General features: G+C 42.4%; 1 protein-coding gene across 4 annotated transcripts in view; it reads left to right on the top strand.

Annotated features, from left to right (window-relative positions):
- LRP1B (LDL receptor related protein 1B) overlaps window positions 1-24,692 on the top strand; it is a 1,166,776-nt gene that overhangs the window by 1,121,845 nt on the left and 20,239 nt on the right. For 2 of the 4 annotated variants that reach the window (XM_072983887.2, XM_078376975.1), the window contains exons 85-87: window positions 3,899-4,073; window positions 8,745-8,849; window positions 10,300-10,413. In XM_072983887.2, the coding sequence (XP_072839988.2) occupies window positions 3,899-4,073; window positions 8,745-8,849; window positions 10,300-10,413 (394 nt within the window). The remainder of the gene's footprint in view (window positions 1-3,898; window positions 4,074-8,744; window positions 8,850-10,299; window positions 10,414-24,692) is intronic. The other 2 variants (XM_078376977.1, XM_078376978.1) reach the window with 1 other exon arrangement.

Below are 24,692 nucleotides of genomic sequence, written 5' to 3' on the forward strand. Positions count from 1 at the left end.
CCTTGTGACTGAAGGAAGCCTGTTTACAGAGGCAAGGTACAGGCCGTTTTGTTCTCTCTTCAGCTATCTCAGTTTACTCCTGTGTAAAAGATGCCTCTCCATTTTTAGTGTAATGATTTTAGGAAAAAGTAGCATTTTATACATGGAAAAATACGATACTACAGTATCTGTATAAGCGGTATCATTTTTTGAGACAGGTGTATTTATGGTTACATGGGACTAGTGGTCTCATGAACTTCAATGAAATCTTCTATGAAAAATCTAATTTAGCCGTCTGATCCAGGGACTGGCATTCTGTGGGTTGCTGTCCCACTCTGAAACCCTCACCTCTAATTTCTATGGTATGTAACAATAATTATTTGCTGTCATCCTGATTCTAGTTTATTGTGACCCTCCAAGGATTTTTTTGGGTGTAAACCAGAAGCGGTTTGCCAGTCACTCCTTCAGGTGACATTCTGGGATCATACAGTTCACTAAAGGCTAGACAGGTGACACAGTGCACAGTGTGAGCTATATACACTCCATGTGATCTAAATATACCCTTCTCCCTGGAGGCACAATGGGAATTGAAATTTGCAGCTTCCTGTTTCTGTAGCTGGGTGCAGAACCAACCCACAGCATGACCCCAAGACTTACCAAGCAGCTATCTGTGGGTTTGTCAAGTGCCCAAAGGGACTTGGAAAGAACGTCCACAAGGAGAATCTCTCCTTTGTCCCCAACATAGGTTTTGTTTGTCCCCCTAATCTTCTGTTTGGCAAGTTGCTCAGAGTTCAACTACCATGTTCTGGTGTGCTGTTCAGAAAGTAATTCTGGGGTGGGTGAGTGATAACTGGGACCCAATGTGTTTAATCCTTCACTTGGAGGATGTGAGGGCTTTCAGGAGCTTGTACATATTGGTATGAGAGAAAGAGAGAGAGAGACATACAGATTTCTGTTTGCAGATAGCTGGGAGAAAAAAGGAGCTATGACATCCTGGCATTACTTATGTCCATCACTAAATGTGTCTCTTATTGGTTGTTACATTGATGTGATATGAGCTTTGCAGATAGCAGACTACTTGATTGGAAAATACTGAGAATATGATACAAAGGAAATCACTCTTCTTTGTTTACTTTTCTGATAAATACAGTAACATATGAAGATCCAGGAAAAGAACTTGGCAGCCTTTGGCACATGGGCTGTTATTGCACCAAATGATTAAATCTTAATAACAAGATCTGTCAAACTGCAAAAAAATCACCTGCATGTTAAATGGGATGTTCACTGAAGTCTTTCCAATTGGGAGCCTATTAAATAAATACAAATATTTGGAGGGAAAAAAACCAGCAATAATTGTGATTCTGTTCCTCCTGGTATTAAATAAATTGCATGGATCCTAAAATAACTGCAGTTGGGTATTTGAAAACAATACAGTACATAAATCATGCATAGACAGACATACAGATTAAGAAAAAATATTTACTTGAGGCTTATCCAAAGCCAGACAAATTGTTTCTAGTTGACTGCTTCTGCAAACATTTTTTTAAAGGAATTCATTTAAATGTAAATTTAAGGGTCCTTGCTACACAGTGTGTTGATTATAAGGTTTGAAAGTCTGCTGAATCAGTCTAAAATAACAGAATATTTCAGATAAACCAAATCCATTAATGAACAAATTAAAAGGGAAGGGAAGGGTTCATTTATACATTCCAAGAATGTAGGGACTTTTTTGTAGTGAATAGTAGTCATCAAGATGTATATTATGTGGTTTAGCTTGCAGGAAAGAATGTTGCTTCATTCTTCACACACCAGTGTGAAAAAAGTTCTCCACGTGCATTACCAAATAAACTGACAAGAAGCTTGTCATATGAACTAGCAGTGTTGTCCCATAAATGGAGAGCTTAGGAAAAATTGAAATTGCAGTCCATGACTTAGGGAAATCATTTGTTCAAAATCTGAGAGCAATTAATAACAAGCATCCCTAGCCACCATGGTATGACAGATAAGTTGATAGACAGACAAATAAACAGATGTACAGTATATCACAGAAGTGACTACATCCCCTCACATTTCATAAATATTTTAGTATATCTTTTCACGTGACAACACTGAAGAAATGACACTTGGCTACAATGTAAAGCAGTGAATATACAGCTTGTATAACAGTGTAAATGTGCTGTCCCCTCAAAATAATGCAACACACAGTCATTAGTGTCTAAACCACTGTCAACAAAAGTGAGTACGCCCCAAGTGACAATGTCCAAATTGGGCCCAAGTAGCCATTTTCCCTCCCTGGTGTCATGAGACCCATTAGTGTCACAAGTCTCAGGTGTGAACAGGGAGCAGGCGTTACTGCTGTCACTCTCTCAGAGTGGGAAGTCACTGGAAGTTCCACATGGCACGTCAAGGTCTGAACTATCTGAGGATCTGAAAAAACAAATTTTTGCTCTACATAAAGATGGCCTAGGCTATAAGAAGATTGCCAAAACCCTGAAACTGAGCTGCAGCACGGTGACCAAGACCATACAGCAGTTTAACACAACAGGTTCCACTCAGAACGGGCCTCGCCATGGTCGACAAAAGAAGTTGGGTGTCAGCATCATATCCAGAGGTTGGCTTTGGGAAATAGCCGTATGCGTGCTGCCAGCATTGCTGCAGAGGTTGAAGGAGTGAGGGTTCAGCCTGTCAGTGCTCAGACCATATGCCGCACACTGCATCAAATTGGTCTCGAGGGCCGTCGTCCCAGAAGGAAGCCTCTTCTAAAGAAGATGCAGAAGAAAGCCCACATACGGTTTGCTGCAGACAAAAAGACTAAGGACATGGATTTCTGGAACCATGTTATATGGTCTGATGAGACCAAGAGAAACTTCTTTGGTTCAGATAGTGTCAAGAGAGTGTGATGGCAACTAGGTGAGGAGTACAAAGACAAGTGTGTCATGCCTGCAGTCTAACATGGTATTGGTAGTGTCGTGGTCTAGGGCTGCATGAGTGCTGCCGGCACTGGGGAGCTACAGTAAATTGAGGCAACCAGGAATGCCAACATGTACTGTGACATACTGAAGCAGAACATGATCTCCTCCCTTCAGAGACTGGGCCGCAGGGCAGTATTCCAACATAATAATGACCCCAAACACACCTCCAAAATGACCACTGCCTTGCTAAAGAAGCATAGGATAAATGTGATGGACTAGCCAAGCATGTCTCCAGACCTAAACTCTATTGAGCATCTGTGGGACATCCTGAAATTCAAGATGGAAGTGTGCAAGGTCTCTAATATCCACCACCAGAAGCATACACTGGGATCTTGTTGTAGTCATGGAGGAGTGGAAGACGACTCCAGTGGTAACCTGTGAAGCTTTAGTGAACTCTATGCCCAAGAAGGTTAAGGCACTGCTGGAAAACAATGGTGGCCACACAAAATATTGACACTTCATGCCCAATTTGGACATTGTCACTTGGGGTGTACTACTTATATTGTCAGTGGTTTAGACATTAATGGCTGTGTTGCTTTGAGTTCTTTTGAGAGGACAGCACATTTCCACTGTTATACAAGCTGTATACTCACTGCTTTGCATTGTAGCCATGTGTCATTCCTTCAGTGTTGTCACATGAAAATATATACTAAAATATTTATGAAACATGAGGAGGTGTACTCGTTTCTGTGAGATATTGTATATACTGATACTGACATATGAGTATTTGAGTATTCTGCAGATAGTGTGGGCAAAAATTAGCACACCTTAAAAGCAGCAGGCTGATGCATAGTTAATTGTAGTGAGCATATTCATAGATACAGTATTTGATATTATTCCAGTCTCGTCTTAGAAAATTCAGTTTGATCCAATTATGTATATGTACTGATGGAGAAAACTCTCTGTTACTGTTACTAATAATATATGCAAATGTTTGTTGATTGCAGATGTTTGTCACCATTACTGTGTTAATTCTGAATCCTGTATCATCGCTGATGACGGCAATGTACAATGTGTCTGTCCTCTAAGATATGAAGGTCCAAAGTGTGAAATAGACAAATGTGTAAAATGTAATGGAGGACAATGCATCATAGACAAGGAAAGTGATGACATAATGTGCAAGTGAGTCAATATTATGAGAAATTAAATATCCAGAAAATATGATACCATAATACATGCATAGACTATATACATATACTGCCACTATAGTGGCGGATTACATAACTGCTTGTAAATCAAACAAACTGGTTCAGCATGAAATAAATGCAGATTTTATATATTCTTTCAAAATACAGTACATACATGTAACTATTACTGAGATCTGCACAGATATTTAAAAGTGGCCAGCATGCAAAAGAATATTTCAGAGGAAAATGATCTATATGTTCATATCTTACTGTCACTGAAATATGGTGGACTTTGACAGTATGAGACATAATTGGTTTCACCACACTGTAGATGTCTGTGCTGACACAGAGATGTCTGAGCTTATGTGTAAGGGAAGGCTTATTGTAGCAGGTAAGTATTTTTATTATTATTATTTAAAATATTCTTTCCCCACCTTTCATCTTAAAAAGGACCCAATGCAGCTTGCACCATTAAGAAATAATATTTAAAGCCAACAACAATAAGTAAACGAATAATAAAAAGGATCAAACAGATACAGTGCTTTAAAAAAAACCCTGGTAAACAAAAAACAACACCAAAAGCACATTCAAAGCAGTAAGGCACAACCATCCATTTAAAAAACCCACACAGATAGTCAGTCATCTTTTGGAGTTAAAAAAAAAAATCCCAAATTCATTCTGTTGGGCTGCCACAATGAACAGAATGAATGATTAATTAATTAATTAAAACATCTGTTTCCTTCTTTTGTTCAGAAAGAAAAGGTGGCTAACAGGCTCAGATTAATATCATTCGCAGCATGCAGGAAAATAAATGATTGGTAGAGCTAGACTCAATAATACATGGAGCCAACTAATTTTGGGTCTGCCTGTTCCTTCCACCAAAGAACGAGAACACTTTCTGCACTGTGTCATTCTTTAACTTTTAAAGCATCCTGATCTAACTGACTTTGGGGGAGGGAGAACAGTTCTTTTTTTTTTCTCATTAGACTTCCACACTTCTGTTTCCACTGGGAAAAAATTCAGTATGAATGCCCCATCTTCATTTAAGGCACCATTCCAGAGTAGGAAAGGGCAGACTTAGGAATGAAAGGGCACGAAGAGTACCTGCTCAGGTCACACATTGCATGTTACACCCTGCATAATCACAAAACAGACAGATGTCTGTAGACCAGGGATCTCTGTTAGGGATCTCTGGTTTTAACTATGGTCAAAAGAGCCTCTCCACCCAGATCTCTGTCCTCAAAGCAGTAATTAGACTTGTTAGTAAAAAGCTTCCAGTGGTGCCTAGGAAAACATTTACTGTCAGTTGAACAAGTCCATGCAGATTGATTTGCACAACTGTGCTACTGCCGCACCTCCAAATTGCCCATATGGGCTTAGGAAAAAGGACTCTTGTTGGAGCCATGAGAAGTGGGGAGACTGTAGATGGGGAAAGCAGTAGGACTAGTTAAACCTTCACTCCATGTTGTATATACACCATTCCTCTCCCCCCCCCATCTTTTTGCCATGTTGGCCTCTCTTCCCTCCCTAACCCTAGTACAAAAGTTCAACATCCCTTTGTTTTCTGTCCCTTCAGGTGGTGTTTATAGTTCCCTTAGAGCACTGATTGCTCAATGTTACAAGAGTTTTAGGTAGGGCCCAATTTTCTTTTAGAGGCAGAAATTGGAAAGCCTGCTATCTCAGGAAAGAATAGATATAGAAAAGCCTCATCATGGTCATTGCAGCCTCACATCTATGATCACCTGTTCTAGTTTTGTTTTATATGCTGAGACAATTAGGAGGCAGGCTTTGGGTTGATTACCTTAAATTCCAAAAGCTGAAAGACATGCAAAATTAACAAAGAATCCTATGGTAGTTTAAAAAAATAACGACAACACAGTAATATGAGTGTGTGGTGACGCTTCATGGCTCAGGTAAATATAAATATAAAAATTCTCAGAAGCATACACTGGGATCTTGTTGGCAAATGAAGAATGTAAGAATTCTGCAGTGGAATTTTCCATGTTTGCCCTGTCCATCTCACACTTTCAGTTAAAACAAAAGGGATTTCCACTTGAACAAGTTAGTGGATTCTCATTTGGACAAATTGTGTAGAATACTGCATTATTCTGCAGAAATTGCAGGATACTGGCAATAGGCTTCTACCAAGTCTCTGTTTCCTAGATTTCTAGAAATTAGTCCCAAACAACAGTATAGCAGCATAGTAGACAAATATAAATAGAGATGATGTAAAATGTTTCTTATAAGCTACCAAGAAAAAAAGGCCATTTAAAATTTCCAAAGTTCTTATTTTTCTGTTTACTAAATAAGTATGCATATTTAGTTGGATGATATAACAAAATGAAAAGAGGAGGTGAGGAGCAGAGGCATTCCTAACATTCCCCATACCTGGGTTAGTCTTGTTGTCATGTATCAGATAGGGCCGTTGACCTCCTGGAAGCAGAGGTCCCTTGGCATTGTAAGATCCCTACCTATGATGTTCTCTAGAAGTTATCTCCCAAAGAACTGGGACTCTCAGGAAGCAGCATGGCAACTTTTTTCTCCCTCCTCCTTTTTCAATTAACAACAGTGAGCAAAGGCCTGAGCAGCCAATGCAGCTTCAGTGGTAGGTCCTTTCTCTAAATGAGCAAAATCTAGATATCTGCAAATGTGTGCGTCTTATGTTCTAGAACCCATCTAATTCTGTCTGGGAAATTTTTGGAGAGAGAAAAAAAAACAACCCAGCATGTCCCTAACACATTGCAGTATGGCAATGGAATCAGTTACCTTGAAACGTGGTGAGTGCTCTGAAACTGGAGGCATTCAAGAGAAGTTTGGTCAACGACCTGTCAAATATCCTTTGATTTGTATTCCTGCATGGAGCAGGGGATTGGACTCGATGGCCTTTTAGCCCCTTCCCACTTCACGATTCCGTGACTCCATGCATGTCTCATAACTTTTGTATAGCAAAGAAAAGAGTCATGCTGAACAAAGATGTTTGTGACCATGTGTACATGTTGCTTGTCTTGATGTACATAGGATCCAAGCATCCTTTTTTCAGGTACTCATACCACAATCCTATACCATTGGAGTGAACCATGAAAGAAACTTTACCCACTTGGACAGTAAGTACATATAGGTACAGAAGAATACTTTTTCTTAAGTTTCTCAAGTAATGAATTTGTTCCCTGATGCTCACTGGATAGCAGCATAGACTCACACTCTGCCTCGAGTAAAGGGTACCCATCCTCCTCATTCTTGGTTCCTGATTATAAGTACAGTGGTGCCTTGCTAGACGATGATAATCCGTTCCACTGAAATCACTGTTTAGCGAAATCATTGTCTAGCGAAAAGCATTTTCCCCATTGGAATGCATTGAAACCTGTTTAATGCATTCCAATAGGGAAGAATCGTCGTTGTCTAGTGAAGATCGGCTATAGGAAAGCCGCTTTGCGAACTGCCGATCAGCTGTTTAAATCGCTGTCTTGCAAGGCTTAGGTCCCGAAAACACCTGTTTGTGAGTGCAGAGGGAGCTGTCAAAATCGTTGTCTAGCGGAAATCGATTTGTGAAGCAGGGACCAAACATTGTCCAGCGAAATTCCCCCATAGGAATCACTGTTTTGCGAATCGCTATAGCGATCGCAAAAAGCCAATGTCTAGTAAAAATATCATGCGGGGTAGCTGTCTAGCAAGGCACCACCGTATTTGCAGGGAGGATTTGGGTGCCACCTTCCAAAAGGAAGACTCATACTAACTAATGAGGAGGCTGGCTGTTGTGCTACTTGCTGGTTTGGTAGGAAAGAGACAATCGCCTGTGTGCTCTAACCCATTGACTTTTACTGCTTAAAGCAAACCACAATTCCTAAAAAAGAAAGAAAGCAAGTCAAAAGTGTAATTTAAAATTGAAGGCACTACTGTGACACCCTTCCCACCAAACTTTGAATTTATCAACAAATTCTACAAGAAGTGGAATTTCATTGTAATTTTACGAATGTTCTCCATGGATAAATTAGAAGCTATGTTAAATGTAAATTTAAGAGGCATATAGTGTCCTTTCCAAGTTTGCACATATCCCTACAGGATACCAACCAGAGCATTAGTAAATCCATTGTTTTCTGATCCCCTGACCAGGAATACTTGCCATTTGGAATGGATTCTGGATGCCTATAAGTTACTCATGTATTCCATCATAAGTCTGCTCTGTCTGATATATGTATCAGCCTATAATTAATACTGGAATTCTAAAAACAAATGTTTATTTTCATATGCAGTTTCCCTTGTATATACATTTTTGTCCCCTGTTTCTAAGGCAAAACTATATCACAAATGAATATTGAATATCACAAAAATAATACTTGTGCTCCAATCCACCTAGTAAGTCAGCTCACTTGAAAATGCAGAATGAAGGAAATACTTCCACTGTGATAAATCCTTTATCTTGTGATGAAAAAGATACTATCCAAAGGTCTCTGATCTTGCTACACATTATCCTTCTTTCTAACTTTACAACACAAATGGGCAACTGATATAACAATGTGAAATGGTGTGGGCTTTTTATTATAACATTCTTCAACAATCTGGGAAAGCTATCTAATAAACTCTTTTTTGCAGAGACACAAAATGTTTCAAGTACTCAAATTCAACCGTAATAGTATGACTAACAGTTATTTTTCTCTACAAATTGTAGCTGCACGAATGGAAAAATTGCATCCAGTTGTCAATTATGTGATGGTTATTGCTACAATGGTGGTAGTTGTCAGCTGGACGCAGAGACCAATATACCTGTCTGTCTGTGAGTATGCTGCTGTATCCAGTTGTCATTGGAACTTCTTTATATCTAATCACTGGCAAAGGCCATTTTGTAATGCTATAGTCTTTTTTTCCTGAGATGTATGGTTCACACCCAGACATGCACAAAGCCTTTTGGAATTCCAGGTCTGTTGGGATTTGGCAACATTCAGTGGTTAGGTGAATGCTTGCAGAATGATTGCCATTTGTAAGTATCTACTATATGATATTAGTGCTGTCTGCTTCCACTTTTAATTACTGTGTAGATACCTGTATATGAATTTCAATCATCAGCAGATGACAAAGTATTAAGTACCTATTGTTTCATGGTGCACAATGTTTCTTAATATGTTTTGTTTCCTATAAACAATACTGCCATTGTATTTTAAGGATATTTTCAGGGTATGATTTTAAAGTCACGTGTCAGAATAAATTGACATGTGTGTAATCATTTAATTGTATAAAGTAGCTGCAACATACATCTTTGTGGTATTACTGGCAATGAGAATACTTTTTAAAAAGAGTAGAGAACTCAAACAATCAGAAGTTGTTTGAGTTCTGCAATTGTGAAGGAGGGCTGAGAGTAGAATTTAATCCCCATGTATCCAGCAGCAGCTGCCTCATTTTACCTTAGTTTGATAGTACTGGCGGACTTTTAGCTTGTTAATGGTTCGGCATGTGAGCAAAACACAGGTAGAATGTTTCTAAATGAAGATCATAATTTCCACATATGCTGAACCATTTAATTTGATTTTCCTTTAAGTAGTATTTGAAAAAAAAAACCTATTTTGTTTTGGAAACAGGACTAGACTTCATTAGCAGTGTATTTAGTTCTTAGGATATTTTCTCAAGCTCCTTGTGGCTGAGAACAGAATGTTTCTTCATAGCATATTGCATCAGAAAAAAGGAATGCAAAATGTCTTTTGCTGTCAATAGATTAGGACTGTATTCAGGGGACTTGATCCGTCATCCTGCTATGGGTACACTGACTCCGCGTAGGAGGGTCAGCATGTTGCTTCTGTCCTTGAGCTTAATAAGCATTCCAGACAATGGCACCATTGCCGGGTGTATTAGCGATCAAGCTCAGAACTGACAAGACTGGCACTCTTGTGTGCAGCAGGGCGGAGTGCAGAGACACGCCTTTACCAGCAACTATCAGACACTATAGGTGCCTGGAAGTTTGCACAAAAAGAGGGGAAGGAAGCAACAGGATTCCGTTGAGTCTCAGGCCCATCCTTTGCTCACAGGCATTGTACCCACACCAGGCTGATTTGTACCCACAATTTTCAGTAAGGGTTTTATGAAGAGATTATGAGTCCTACGAAAAGACTGAGCTTTTTCCTTACTATTTATTTTTACCCTCACTGTATATATATATATATGCATTTGAAACCTGTTCCACAAAAAAGGCAGAATATTTATTTATTTAGCTGTATTTTACTGAAATTCTGCAGATGCTCTTTGGGGTTTAAAAGTCAGCGCTGTGACCAGAAAGTGAACCCTTGTGATTACTACTGTCAGAATGAGGGAATTTGCACTTTAACTGCGTTTAATGAACCGAGATGCAAGTAGGTTTAACCTTCCACTTAATGCTGAGCATTTTGTGACATCATTCCAGGCCACAGTTCATTGGTTCACATCATGTACATCCATATACATTTCACAATTTATACTAAATCTCGGGGTTTGTTTGTGTAACAAGATGGAGCTTTTTTGTAGCCTTGCTAATGAGTATATTATAGCATAGATTGCTGGCTATACTGTTGACATTTTATTAGTACACTAATATTATACTACACTACTTAATGAAAATAATGTGACATGTCATGAGGTTTTCTAAATAATACTACAGTATCTTTTCATACTATAGTGTAGCAAACTATATATAAAGTAGCAAATTATACATACATTTATCACTTGGTATGCTGGGCTCCCACACTCTTAAGTTTGAGAATGTGTAAATTAATTGAACAAGGAGACAATTTGGTAGCTGCTGAAGCAATAAACAACTTCATCAATATAATCCAAATTTATTTTTCCAAAACAGTTACACAAGCAACTACAAATTAGAAGAGAGAACTTAACTCTTTCATATTTTATTGACTGTGTACAATAAATTTTCATGTTATATCTTTCAAACATATGTGCTTCTATATAAAAATATAATATAATAATATATTAATGCCCATGAGGAAATAAAATTGCATTTCTATTATGTAGCAGAATTTTCAAAATGACTCAAATAATAGATTCAAATTAGAAGTTTATTGACACAGGGTACAAACCCATACAGAAGTTGTTTAAACACTTGAAATAAATAAGCACGCTTAACTGTGTGTTGGATGGCAGCTACAATGTCTGACTTAGAGTTGCTTATAAGGGAGTGTCTCTTGGCTATGTGGCTGTTACTGGCAGTTCTTACATGCTGTGGTGGCATATATGTTCGCCTTATTGTTCCCCTGCCACTCACCCTGTGGATTGTCATAAGGCCACAGTGCTCAACATTTCTGTCAGGTATCAACATCCAAGGTTCCTATATCTGGGATATGTCATTCTGTGGAGCCTGGTTCTCTAGACTTTCTTTCTTTCCCTTTATTTTCCTTGTGAATTTTTAACAAAGGGCTCTAGGGTTTTTCCAGGTGTTCACTTTTGTCTGTACTTTCAATGACAAAAATGTGTTTCGGTATGCTTATGCATTTTCCTATGCATACTTATCAAATTTGTGTATTTTCTGCTACACATTTTTTTCTGTTGCACACAATATTGTACAAGTCTGGAAACTGTCCAATCTGCATTTGTTCTGTGGTGCTGCAGATTAGGAATTCACCCTTTCCCAAATCAGATGGAGTAGATTCTTCACACATCCCCAATCTGTAAATGCCTACAGTTCAATTAACAGTTTAAGATAAGGTAATTGTCATGTGGAGCTACTGCCACACAGAAGCATTTCAATACTATGAGCATTTGAATAGGCTGTTGTCATTTCCAAAAGCAGTCTTTCAGAAATGTGACATGTCTGCCTTCTTTCTCTTCCTTACATAAAGATTCCCTTTGTGCAGAAGTATTGGTGGAAAAGCTTCATAGTGCCAAAATTCTGATTTAAACTCTAAACATAAATTATTTAAGTCATGTCTGATGATCAGTGTGTTATGTCTACTCCATCCCACTTCCACTACAAATCTTACATTTCATAAAAGAGTTTAGGATTCTTAATAGACTATTGGTGGAATATGAGAGGGTTATGAACATCAGCATTTCCAAGTATTATTTTATTTACCTGTACTTGTTTTTATCTAATATACTTAATAGTTGTTGGCTATTGCTGCCTGTTTCTAACTTACAGTTTATCAGTCAGTATATGTGATTATATATATATATATATTGAGATATCATTGTTTTATTTGCAGTAATATTTATTTATTTATTTATTTAATCATTCATTCAACTTCTGTACTGCCCATTTGGCTACCAAGGCCACCATGCTGTTTCAAAACATGACTTAAGAAACATAAATATGATAATTATACAAAAACTAAAATTAAACAACTCAGTCCACATACACAAAAGTCAACCTCAGAATATCTAAAACTAATTTGAAAAGGCAAGATAGCGGGACAGGTGATATACGGACTGAAAAAGTCTTTCTGCTATAATAGAGTAATCTCCAGGAAAGCCCGTTTACATAATTATGTTTTCAAGGATCATTTGAAAATTTTCAATGAAGGGGCCAGGCAAATTTCGGGCAGGAGACTATTCCAGAGGTGGGGTGTGATAGTCAAGAAGGCCCAGTTTCTGGTCTTCTCTTTCCAGGCCTCTCTCAGCATTAGTGCTCTCAACCACCCAGTCTGGGAAGATTGAGTAAGTCGGGCAGATCTTATTAGAAGGAGGCACTCTGCCAGATATTGAGGTCCCAAACTATTTAGGGCCTTGGACGTCGGCATCATCACCTTGAAGCTGGCATGGAAATGGACAGGTAGAAAGTGCAATGTGGCCAAGGTAGGGGAAATATGATGGTATTTCTTCACTCTACTCACTAATCTGGCTGCCATATTCTGGACCTGTTGGAGTTTCCATAGAAGCCTCATGGGCAGCCCCTTGTAAAGAACATTACAGTAATCTAATCTTGAGAATACCAGTGCATGGACTAGCATGGTGAGGGATCCAGTGTCAAGGTAGGGATGCAACTGAGTGATCCGCCTCAGGTGGTAAAAGGCAGAATGGACCACAGATGATACCTGGGACTCCATTGATAGCACTGGGTCCAAGAGTACACTCAGATTGTGAACCTCATCCTTAGTGCAGAGAGTAGTCCCTGAAATGAAAGAGAGGCCGTAGACACTAGAGGCAGCCACCCATAGGATCTCCATCTTGTCTGGTTCAGCCTCAGTCTGTTATCCCTCATCCACCTCAGCAAGGCATCCAGGCAGCATTCAAGGGATGGGACTCAACTGCAGAAGGATGGAAGGAGAGAGAGAGTTGTGTGTCATCTACATATTAGTGACATGAATTTCCAAAACTCCTGATGACCTCCTGAAGAGCTATATGTTTTGGGAAAAGATTGGAAGAACAATAGACAAGGAGTGTTCTTTTTTTTAAAATGATATCTACTTGGAATACATCATAGTCTCTGAGGTTATCAAATCAAGGGCACCTCCTTTTTAACAAGTTATATGTTCCCTTTGGGTCACAGCAGAATTGATTTTTATTTTTAGAAAATGTTATCTGAATTCTGAAATAGCTGGGAATGCAATTTATGATCCCCCCAGGCTATGTTAGTCTTTTGCAGCATTACTGGATCAAACCAGGGGTCTTGTGAAACTGAAATGTACTGTATATCTCAAACAACCAAGAATGTTGTGGTCCCTTTAGGTCTGTCATGTTTTAGTTGGTATGAGTTTGCATGGACAAAATGCACTGTATTCAAACTTCCTGAATAACTTTTATCCTGGCAATAGTGAAGGTTGTTTTTGTGTGCCATCAAGTCAGTTATGATTTCTAGTGACCTTATGAAACAGTAACCTCTGAAAATTCTTATCATTAGCAGCCCTGCTTATATTTTGCAAACTCAAGCCTGTTCCTTCTTTCATAGAGTCCATCTCCCTCATATTTGGTCTTCCTCTTTTCCTGCAGCTTTCAGCTTTTACTGGCACTATTGTCCTTTCCAGCGAGTCTTCTCATGATAATGCTGAGTCTCAGTTTCATCATTTTTTACCCCAGAGAGAATTCAGGCTTGATTAGATCCGGGGCCCTCTTCTTTATCTTTCTGAATGTCCAAGGTATCTGCAAAGTTCTTCTCCAGAAGCGTATTTCAAAGGAATTTAAATTTTTGTTCTGTTGGCTTTCTTTGCTGATACAATGGTCACTTTTCTATATCTTATCCCATGCTATTCCACCCCAGAAACAAAACCAACGTGCATGCTAGTCTGCGGTCTAACTATTGTGCTCCATGCATTTGAAGAAGTGGGATACTTCCACGTAAGCTCATGCCAAATAAAACCTTGTAAGTCTTAAAAATGCCACCAAACTCTGTTATTTAAGATTTTAGATTTAGAATACTCTTGATTACACCCTGTCCTCACATCTACTGATACAGGATAAGTTAGAAATATCTTAATTTATAACTTTAGAAATACCTTAATTGATAACTATATAAATTTCATATGGACTTACGGATACAAATTATTATTATTAATGGTTACATAATTTAAGAGATGATTCACACAATTTATATATGTGTGGGAGATTCAATAAAATACTGGAATGTATTTTCACATCTTCATAATTTGCATCCTGTCCTAATTCATGTTGTGAATCACTTTGGGTTCTGCCATGGGAGAAATGTGAGATATAAATAGATAATACATATCATGACCCAACTTGCTGTTACTCCTTTGTAGCTGGCAACCAACTTCCTATGTGTTTTGAACATGTTTAGTATCCGGTGAACTGTTTTGGGTGGGTTTTGCCCTGTTCCCTTCCCTTTTGTTCAAATAGCATTTTATATTTCTCTAATTTCCGTCTTTGTCTTGTTTCTCACTGGCTCAGTTTTGACAGTGCCCAACAGCACTCATTCAAAGGTGCTGTTATAAGAAGTGATCTTGTCCCACATTGTGTTCCCATTATTTACCAGCTGAAATCCAGTGACATGACTTTGCTGCATAAGGCTGATTCCTCCCCCCCCCGAAAGTACCAAGAGTCCCTTTGATCTCTTTTGTCATAGGGAATAGAGATAGGTACAAACTGTGGTTTGCGTTTTGGTGTGGTTCAGTAGATCTGACCCACAGATGTTGCACAGGTGCCTGTATTCCCCGCCTCACCTCCTCCTGCAGGTGTCCACTTCGAGGAGGAGGAGAGGCAGGGAAACCCAGGTTGCTGCCTCTGAGTGGGCATCTGCGGGAGGAGGCAGGGCTGGGAATTTGGGGTGCCCACACACCATCTGTGGGCTCAGTACTCCAAACTGCACTGAAGCTCAGTTCATGCCCATCACTAATAGGGAAAGCACTGGGAATTTCATGAAGGGGTGGAGTCTTGTGAAGGAGTTTTCTCCCAAAATTGTGATTGATAACATGATCAGCCTTTCACAGTATATCTTTTAGCAACAGGATTTCAGCCACAGAATTGATGTTATGCTAAATTATCATGAAAAGAAGTGGATTTGGCTTCCACATGTGTAAGAAGTACTAAAGCATCTGTATCTGGATTTAAGGCACTTTATTCATATTTGTGGTAACTGTGATAAAACAAGCTTTATTAAAATGTTTCAGGTTAATTAGTTTACACATAGGGATTTGATGGAGAATTCCAGTTCAAATGCACATCCCCATTTTCAGGTTGTAAACATTGGACCCCAGATCATTGTTTCTGAGGGTCAGGAGAAGAAAAGGGCATGGGGATAACTTAATAGGAGAGTCATAGTATTTGTTTGCTTTTAAATTCAAAGATAAGACATGACTTGTGAGTCCATGCTGATCAGGCTTCCCGAAAAACATCTGGGGTAGGAATGGACGCTTTTGTTTTGCTTTCTAGAGGTTTCACGCTCTTTCAGAAGTTTGTAACATTCCACTTCAATGTCAGTTCACAATTTAAAAAATTATTTAGGAAACTTTTGTGAGTATGTTCATGTGTGTTGACATTTTGTGCATGTTGTTGTTTAGTCGTTAAGTCATGTCCGACTCTTTGTGACCGCATGGACCAGAGCACGCCAGGCTCTCCTGTCTTCCACTGCTTCCTGGGGTTTGGTAAAATTCATGTTGGTAGCTTCGATGACACTGTCCAACCATCTCGTTCTCTGTCGTCCCCTTCTTCTTTGCCCTCACACTTTCCCAACATCAGGGTCATTTCCAGGGAGTCTTCTCTTCTCATGAGATGGCCAAAGTATTGGAGCCTCAGCTTCAGGATCTGTCCTTCCAGTGAGCATTCAGAGTTGATTTCCTTCAGAATGGATAGGTTTGTTCTCTTTACAGTCCAGGGGACTCTCAAGAGTCTCCTTCAGCACCACAATACAAAAGCATCAGTTCTTTGGCAGTCAGCCTTCTTTATGGTCCAGCTCTCACTTCCATACATCGCTAATGGAAAAACCATAGCTTTGACGATGCGGACACTTGTCAGCAAGGTGATGTCTCTGCTTTTTAAGATGCTGTCTAGGAATGTCATTGCTTTCCTCCCAAGAAGCAGGCATCTTTTAATTTTGTGGCTGCCGTCGCCATCTGCAGAGATCGTGGAACACAAGAAAGTAAAATCTGTCACTGCCTCCATATCTTCCCCTTCTATTTCCCAGGAGGTGATGGGACCAGTGGCCATGATCTTAGTTTTTTTGATGTTGAGCTTCTTTGATTTTGTGCATATTTCCCCCTAATATGCCCACTTCTAGCCCGATCAGGTCTTAAACCCTTGAACAGAAGTCCTTCAAATAACCTGGTTCCAAATCATGTTGGGATTAAAAGATTATGAAAAGTGCTTCATTGAACTCAGATGGAAATAACAAAGAAAATATATGCCATTGTATTATATCATTCTAATACTAGTAACACACAAGTACCTAAATAGTTGTAGTATCTACCAGTTAATGTTTCCAAATTCAGTGACTGTTCCTCCAAAATAATTCCATTTCTGTTTTTATTGAAATAGCGCTCCAGCTACTATGGATTGTTTCATTGGGAGGCACTCTGAAATTTACGCCTTTCTGCCAAAGTGGCTGGATTTAATTTAAAACCTCCTACTCACTACCATTTGTGGTAATGCTGACAAGAGAACTTTACTGTCAGCATACTGGCCTTATTTTCTTCATCCCCCCCACTAGTTTAGATGCCATCAATATTCTGTATTTGGGTTGGGGGGGATACAGAGCAGCTGCCACATTTTTCTCTGCTGTGCAAAACAGCTTATATCATTGTTCCTGCTTTATTTGGAAATGAAGGAAAGGCCGCACAGGCTAGCTCTACTCATAGGAAGTGCAGTGGGGACTTGAACTCCCAACCTCTGGCTTCACAACCAGTTACCTAAACCACTGAGCTATCTAGCCTTGGGCAAGCTATGCCAATTTACCTGTAATTCAGTAATATTACTATTTTTTTTCAAATGTGATTTTACCCAATTCATAATAATTAATGTATTTTGTATTATTAATAAAATACAATCAGCAAATAAACTAATCAACACTTCTTCATCGTGGTCTTCTGTGAATGCACACAAAGGGTTAATACCAGCGCCAGCGTTGGGCCTCTCGGAACGTTTTCTAGCTGCAAGAGAAAAGTAACAATGTTTAGGACTACCCCTACTGCGCACGCCCAGCCTAACCGTCCCTCAGTTCCATTTTTCCGCCTAGCGGTTTGGAGCCTCTCGTCTTAGCTGCGTTTATTGCGATCTATCTATCTGATTTTTGGCTTTTGACCTCAGCTTCGCTCACGGACTACCCTAGCGCTTTTCCCTTCAATTTGACGACCCAGTGTATTTTCCTGGCTTTACTCGGACTGTTTTTGGACTGCTCTGCCTTATCCTTGGACTTGTCGTTTCGGTTTCCTTACTGCCCTATGTCCCCTTCCGGGCCGTTCAGCAGGTGTGTGGTGTGCGACCGCAAAATTCCCCATCAGGACGGCCACGATACTTGCCTGTATTGTCTGGGGGAGTCGCACAATCCTAAAGCTTGCCCACACTGCAAAGCCTTCACTAAGGCCGCTCTCAAGGCTCGCCAACAGCGCCTTAAACTTCATCTGTGGGAGTCAACGTTGTCTTCCACGGCGCCCTCGGAGGGGGAAATGGCTTCCACTTCTCGAGCAGCTCCTGTTCAGTCAGTCGTCTCTAAAGTTTCCAAAATGTCGAAGAAATCCGCGTCGTCGAAATCGGCCGCTCCTGCTCCGAACCCCGAGCCTCCGGCTCCGAAAGCTAAGCCGTCGAAATCGTCCAAAGCTAAGGCGGCCGCCCAGCTTAAGATGACATCCATTCCACTTTCTCCGAGCTCGGGTTCCATCCCATCGCCGATTCTTGAGGAGTTGTCGAGGCGCTTCGGGGCCTCGTCCGAGGCACCCGCGCCTCCTCCTGCTCGACGTACTGAAGTGTTACCGCCTTCGGGAAGGTCTTCCCCGACACCGAGCCAGTTAGTCGCTGTCACTACTGGCCTCGCTTCTGCCCCACATAGCCCTTTTCCTGCGGGCCAGGGGTCGCCTCCCGTGTCGATCTCGTCCGTACACTCGGACTCGAGATCCCCTCGAGAGAAGATACCTCGATCACCTGTGCGTTCGAGGTCGAAATCTCCTCGAGGCAAACATTCTCGCACGGAGAAGCATGGCTCCCCGAGTCGGTCCCCTTCCTCCGGCCGCTCGAGGTCGAAGTCTCCTCGACGGAAACGATCGAAGAAGAGGCATCGAGTTTCCACTCAGTCCGACTCTGGCGATCGCTCGGACTCGAAATCCTCTAAGCGTAAACGCTCTAAGAAGAAGCACCGTTCTCATCGACGTCGTAGCAAGCATCGACGTCGGTCCTCTTCTTCCCGTTCAGCGGATTCCGACCGCCCTAAGCGTCGTAAACACCATCGACGTCGGCACGACCGTTCGCGGTCTCCTTCTTCGTCGTCGACATCCGCATCCCGAGACCGGTACCGCAAAAAGATCCGGTACATATATGTGTCTTCTTCTTCGGAGTCGACCCGCCCTCGACGCCGACGCCGGGCTATTCGAGCCAAAGACCACCCTCCTACAGTACCAGTTGCCCCTCCACCGCAACCGGCCCCTTCCACCTCGGCGCCATCCGTGGTCCCAGTTCGACCCCCGACAACGCAGGTCGGCATCGAGAAGCCCCCTCCAAAGAAGAAGAGGGATGTCTTCTCCTCTGATCCAGATGAGGTGTCCACGGAGCGGTCTTCTGACTCCGATCAGGAGCAACCCCCACCCTTGCCACCGCATGATTTACCTCCTGGTGATCTGGTGCTTTCCGATACTGGCGATACTCACGCTCCTTCTCCATCTGAGGATTTTTCTTCTTATTCTCAGATGATGTCCAGGCTTGCCAAGACGCTCAAATTGGATTTGAATCTCCCTTCCCCTCCGGGAGAGGACTTGTTCTTTGGGGACATCAAGAGGGACAGTACCGCTCCCCCCAGTATAGCCTTTGTGCCTGTGGTTATGGAGGCCATCAAGGAATTCTGGGCTCAGCCTGCGACTACACCTAATGTCCCTCGTCGCACAGAGCACTTCTACAAGATTCATGGGACTGACACTCATTTTCTGCTCAAGCATCCCATTCCAAACTCACTCATCGTTGAGACAAGCTGTTCAAGGCCTTCAGCCAAAGCCCATGTTACCCCAGTTGACAAAGAGGGTAAAAAGCTGGAACTCATCGGCAGGAAAATCTACTCCCTTGTCACCCTGCTACTTCGAGTCATAAATTATCAAACTGTGTTGGGAGCTTATCACAAACAGTTGTGGCTCAAGCTGTTACCGGGGTTGAAAATGATACCTGAAGACACCCGGCAAGCTTTTCTTAACTCCTATGAGGAAGCTCAGACGGTATCCAAGTATGAACGTCTTTCCATCAGACATGCAGCAGAAATCTCTGCCAGAGTCCTCATGTCGGCCATCTCTATCCGGCGCCATGCTTGGCTCCGTTCTGCTGACATAATGGAGGACGTCAAGTCAAAGGTTGAGAGCCTCGCCTTCGACGCTACCGGGCTGTTCAACGAAAAGACCGACTCCCATTTGGAAGACCTTCACAAGGCTAAGAGAACTGCTAAGTCCTATTCTGTTCAGACTCAATCTAGACAGCGACGCCCTCAATGGCGTAAATCTTATGGACAGTATCAATCTTCCCAGCAATACCGTCCTTACAAGCACCTACCTCAGCAGCGCTCTGGCCAGTCCTCTTCTTCTGTCCAGGGTTATCAGGGATACCGCCCTCGTCCTCCCCATCGCCGCCAACCCTTTAAGCCACCTGGCAGGAAACAGAAACAGTATCTTTGACTTTCGGCCCCCCGTTTTCACCCATTCACCACCTACCACCCGTCTTCAACCGTTTCTTCACAACTGGTCTGTCATCACAAACGACACTTGGGCTCTACAAATTATTCAGCACGGTTACCAGCTGGAGTTTATAAGATCTCCTCCGCTAGGTCTCATAACTCATTCTCCCTTCGACTCCTCACTAGAGGACGAAATATCATCTCTCTTGGAAAAAGATGCCATCTCTACAGTACCACCTCGCGACATACAATGCGGGTTTTACTCCCGCTACTTCGCTGTCTCAAAAAGCGGAGGAGGCATAAGGCCCATCCTCGATCTAAGACTCCTAAACACTTACCTGCGACCCAGGCGGTTTCGGATGCTCACTTTAGAGTCCATCATGCACTTGCTGAAAAAGAACAACTGGTTCGTCCTTATAGATCTAAAGGACGCATACTTTCACGTCACTATCCACCCCGACCACCGCAAGTTCCTTCGGTTCATCTTTCAGGACACGGTCTACGAATTCCAGGCCCTACCATTCGGTCTGTCCACAGCTCCCCGGACCTTCACCAAGGTCATGGCTCCGGTGGCAGCTTACCTTCGTCTCAGGGGCATTCACGTCTACCCTTACCTGGACGATTGGCTCGTAGTCTCCACCTCGCGAAGGCAATCCCTGACAGACACAAAATTCATCCTGTATCTTCTCTCCAATCTCGGTCTCACTGTCAACAAACAGAAGTCTCAGCTCATCCCCTCCAAAACAGTTCAATACATAGGGGTCTGTTTGGACGCTGTAAAGGGTCGAGTCTTTCTTCCCCCAGAAAGAATACACAAGATTCGACGAGCCATCAGGAAATTTCTTCCCGGTGCTCGGGTGACAGCCCACCACGCCCAACACCTCCTCGGCCTGATGTCTTCTACGACGCCGGCGCTCGCGCACGCTCGCCTCAAACTCCGGTCGCTCCAATCTTGGTTTCTCACCCTTTTCGACCCCATGATGGACAGTCAAAGGAAACGACTTCGTGTCACCCCGGAGCTCACCAGGCAGCTCCAGTGGTGGATGTACACACCCCATCTCACGGTTGGCCGGCCCTTTCGTCCACTCCGTCTCACCGTTCAAGTTACAACGGACGCCAGTCCGTCCGGCTGGGGGGCGCACTGCGGGCGTCGCACCATTCACTCCCTCTGGACGCCACAGGAAGCCATGTTCCACATCAATCACCTGGAACTGCTGGCGGTTATCAAGGCTTTCAAGTCCTTCCTTCCTCTCCTGCACGGCCGCGGAGTTCAGCTGGTGACGGACAACACTACCACAATGCATTATGTCAACAAGCAGGGGGGAACCCGCTCTCATTCACTCCTGTATCTCTCCATCCTCCTTTGGGAATGGTGTTACCGTCATCATATCTATCCAGTGGCCATCCATGTAGCCACGGAGGACAACACACTTGCGGACACTCTGAGCAGGCTTCATTATCAGACTCACGAATGGGAGCTGAACCCTTTGGTCTTCCAGGACCTTTGCCGCCAATGGGGGACCCCAGTGCTGGACGTGTTCGCATCCCCTCACAACGCAAAATGCTCCCGGTATGCGTCCCGGGCAGGTCTCGGTCACCACTCGCTCGGCGACGCATTCATGATTCCATGGAACCAGGGTCTCTTGTACATATTTCCACCGATCCCGTTGATACAGAGATCCTTGATCAAACTCCGACGTTCAATGACTCCGGCCATTTTCATTGCACCTTTTTGGCCTCGCCAAGTGTGGTTCCCCACTCTAGTCAGCATGGCTGTGGACTCAGTAACCCTTCCGATGTGGCCGGACCTACTGACCCAGGAAGCAGGCGAAGTCCTTCACCCCGACCTCGACACGCTCCATCTGACGGCGTGGAGGATCGTCCAGAAATTCAGGAGGTCTTGACCAACGCCATCAAGCCCTCCACGTCTCGCTTGTATGCCTACAAGTGGAAAAGCTTTCTGAAATTTACCCAGCAGAGGGATCTCACCTCTTCCCCTGTGTCTCTGTCTACGCTTCTGCAGTATCTCCGTTACCTCTTCGATTTCCACCTGTCTATCTCTACTATCAAGGTGTACCTGGCTGCGGTTGTCTTCTTCCAGCCCAGGGCTTCTCCCTCTTCCCGTTTTTTCTCCCACCCCACTGTCAGGATGTTTTTGAGGGGTCTCTCTAACCTCCGACCTCCCGTTCGTCCTCCACTCCCTCAGTGGTCCCTACACTTGGTTCTGCATGCCCTATCCAGACCCCCATTTGAACCCATGGCTACCTGTGACGTCAAGATGCTTTCTTTAAAAACGCTATTCCTGGTAGCTATTACCTCTGCCCGTCGAGCTAGCGAGCTGGCAGCTCTCCGTCATGACCAACCCTTTCTCCAATTCTTTAAGGACAAGGTTATGCTTTACCTGGACGTCTCCTTTCTTCCGAAGGTGGTCTCCGACTTCCACGTCAATCAACCGCTTATCCTGCCAACTTTATTTCCGTCTCCGACTACTGACGTTGAACGCATGCTCCACATGCTTGATGTTCGACGGTCCTTAGCCTTCTATGTGTCCAGGACCAAAGACTTTCGCCTGGCCAACAGACTCTTTCTCTGTTACTTTGGCCCAAAGAAGGGCTGCCCGGCCTCGCCGTCCACGCTCTCTCGGTGGCTCGTATCGACCATCGCCCTCGCCTACGAGCTCAACCACAGAGATCCTCCACAAGGACTTAAAGCCCATTCTACCCGGGCTGTAGCCTCGTCGACTGCCTTACTCCGCGGCGTTGACCTGCCTGACATCTGCCGGTCCGCTACATGGTCCAATGCCTCTACCTTCATAACCCACTACAGGTTGGACGTGAGGGCAAAAGAGGAGACCAGATTCGGGAGGGCAGTGCTAGCATCGGCTCTTCAGTGACAGCCCACCATCCGGTTAGTAAGCGTGCTAGTCACCCTTTGTGTGCATTCACAGAAGACCACGATGAAGAAAGAAAGGTTACTTACCTGTAACGATGGTTCTTCAAGTGGTCATTCTGTGAATTCACACAATCCCGCCCGGCCTCCCCTCTGTCTGTCTGTCACTGGCATCTCTATGACTCGAGGGCCTATGGCGGACAAATGGAACTGAGGGACGGTTAGGCTGGGCGTGCGCAGTAGGGGTAGTCCTAAACATTGTTACTTTTCTCTTGCAGCTAGAAAACGTTCCGAGAGGCCCAACGCTGGCGCTGGTATTAACCCTTTGTGTGAATTCACAGAACGACCACTTGAAGAACCATCGTTACAGGTAAGTAACCTTTCTTTTCCTTAGAGTCTGTACCTCAGATTAATTTATCTTCTCAGATAACATTTGCTAAAAATTCTATAACTAAACCAAACATTGGGGATAGTTGACATCCTCTCCTAGTGCCAAAGCCTAGGAATATCTGTTCTGTTATGCCATCATTTACTGGCACAGTTGCAATATTTTCTGAATATATAATAATTGATTTATTATACCCTAAGACAGCTCTCTATAATCTAATATTTTTATTATCATTTATGATGTTGGCCATTCCACACAATCAAATGCCTTAAAAATATCTGATGAAATTATTCATTTTTTCTTTTTTTAATGATATTTGTGACATTTGTAATATTCTCCTGTTCAAATCTGTCATTTGTCTTCCTTTTATAAAACCACTTTTCTCCTCTTTAATACATTTTACAATAAAAACATTCATTCTCTTTGCTGATATTTCTGTATGTCTCTTAGCATCTTGATTTTTTAATGAATTAGGTCTATAAGCTCCAGGGTCAATTAAATCCTTATTTCCTATTGGAATTAATACAATTAATTAGTGCTTTCAAGATGGAAGCTCTCTTTTCCTTCTATTATTTTATTTAAAAGTGACTTCAATTTAGGTATTAACATTTTTCTAAGAATTTTATAATACCCTGGTCCATCTGTTTCTGGAGTTTTTCCCACTTTTTATTTATTAATGATGCCCTCTATATCTTCTTCTCCAATAGGCTGATCTATCAAACAAAGGAATTACCCATTAAAAGCTTCCAATTTTAGGTTCCAAGAGTCCCTCAGGTTACTTTTTGCTCTGGGGAAGCCTCAAGACTTCCTAAAAGTAAAAAAAAATTGCCACTAAGTTATTGCTGGCAGGATCAGGACTTCCACCACTGCTCTGGCAGCAATTTTTGTTAAAGATTCCCCCATCCAGAGGCTCTCTAGGGTTTCCCCAGGGCCAAAGGGATCCTGGGGGAGCCTCAGAATCTAAAACAAGGGGAATAGGAAGATTTTAACTAGTGCAAGCTTTTTTTGTTTTTTTGGTGCCTGACCTGGCACAAAATTATGCGTGGCCCAAAATGTACTGTATTAATGCTGGGGGAAAGTATTTTTATATTCAACAACACTGAAAACAAACAATTAAAAGC

Source organism: Pogona vitticeps, chromosome 1 (assembly GCF_051106095.1).
Source record: "Pogona vitticeps strain Pit_001003342236 chromosome 1, PviZW2.1, whole genome shotgun sequence".
Taxonomy (NCBI): Eukaryota; Metazoa; Chordata; class Lepidosauria; order Squamata; family Agamidae; genus Pogona; species Pogona vitticeps.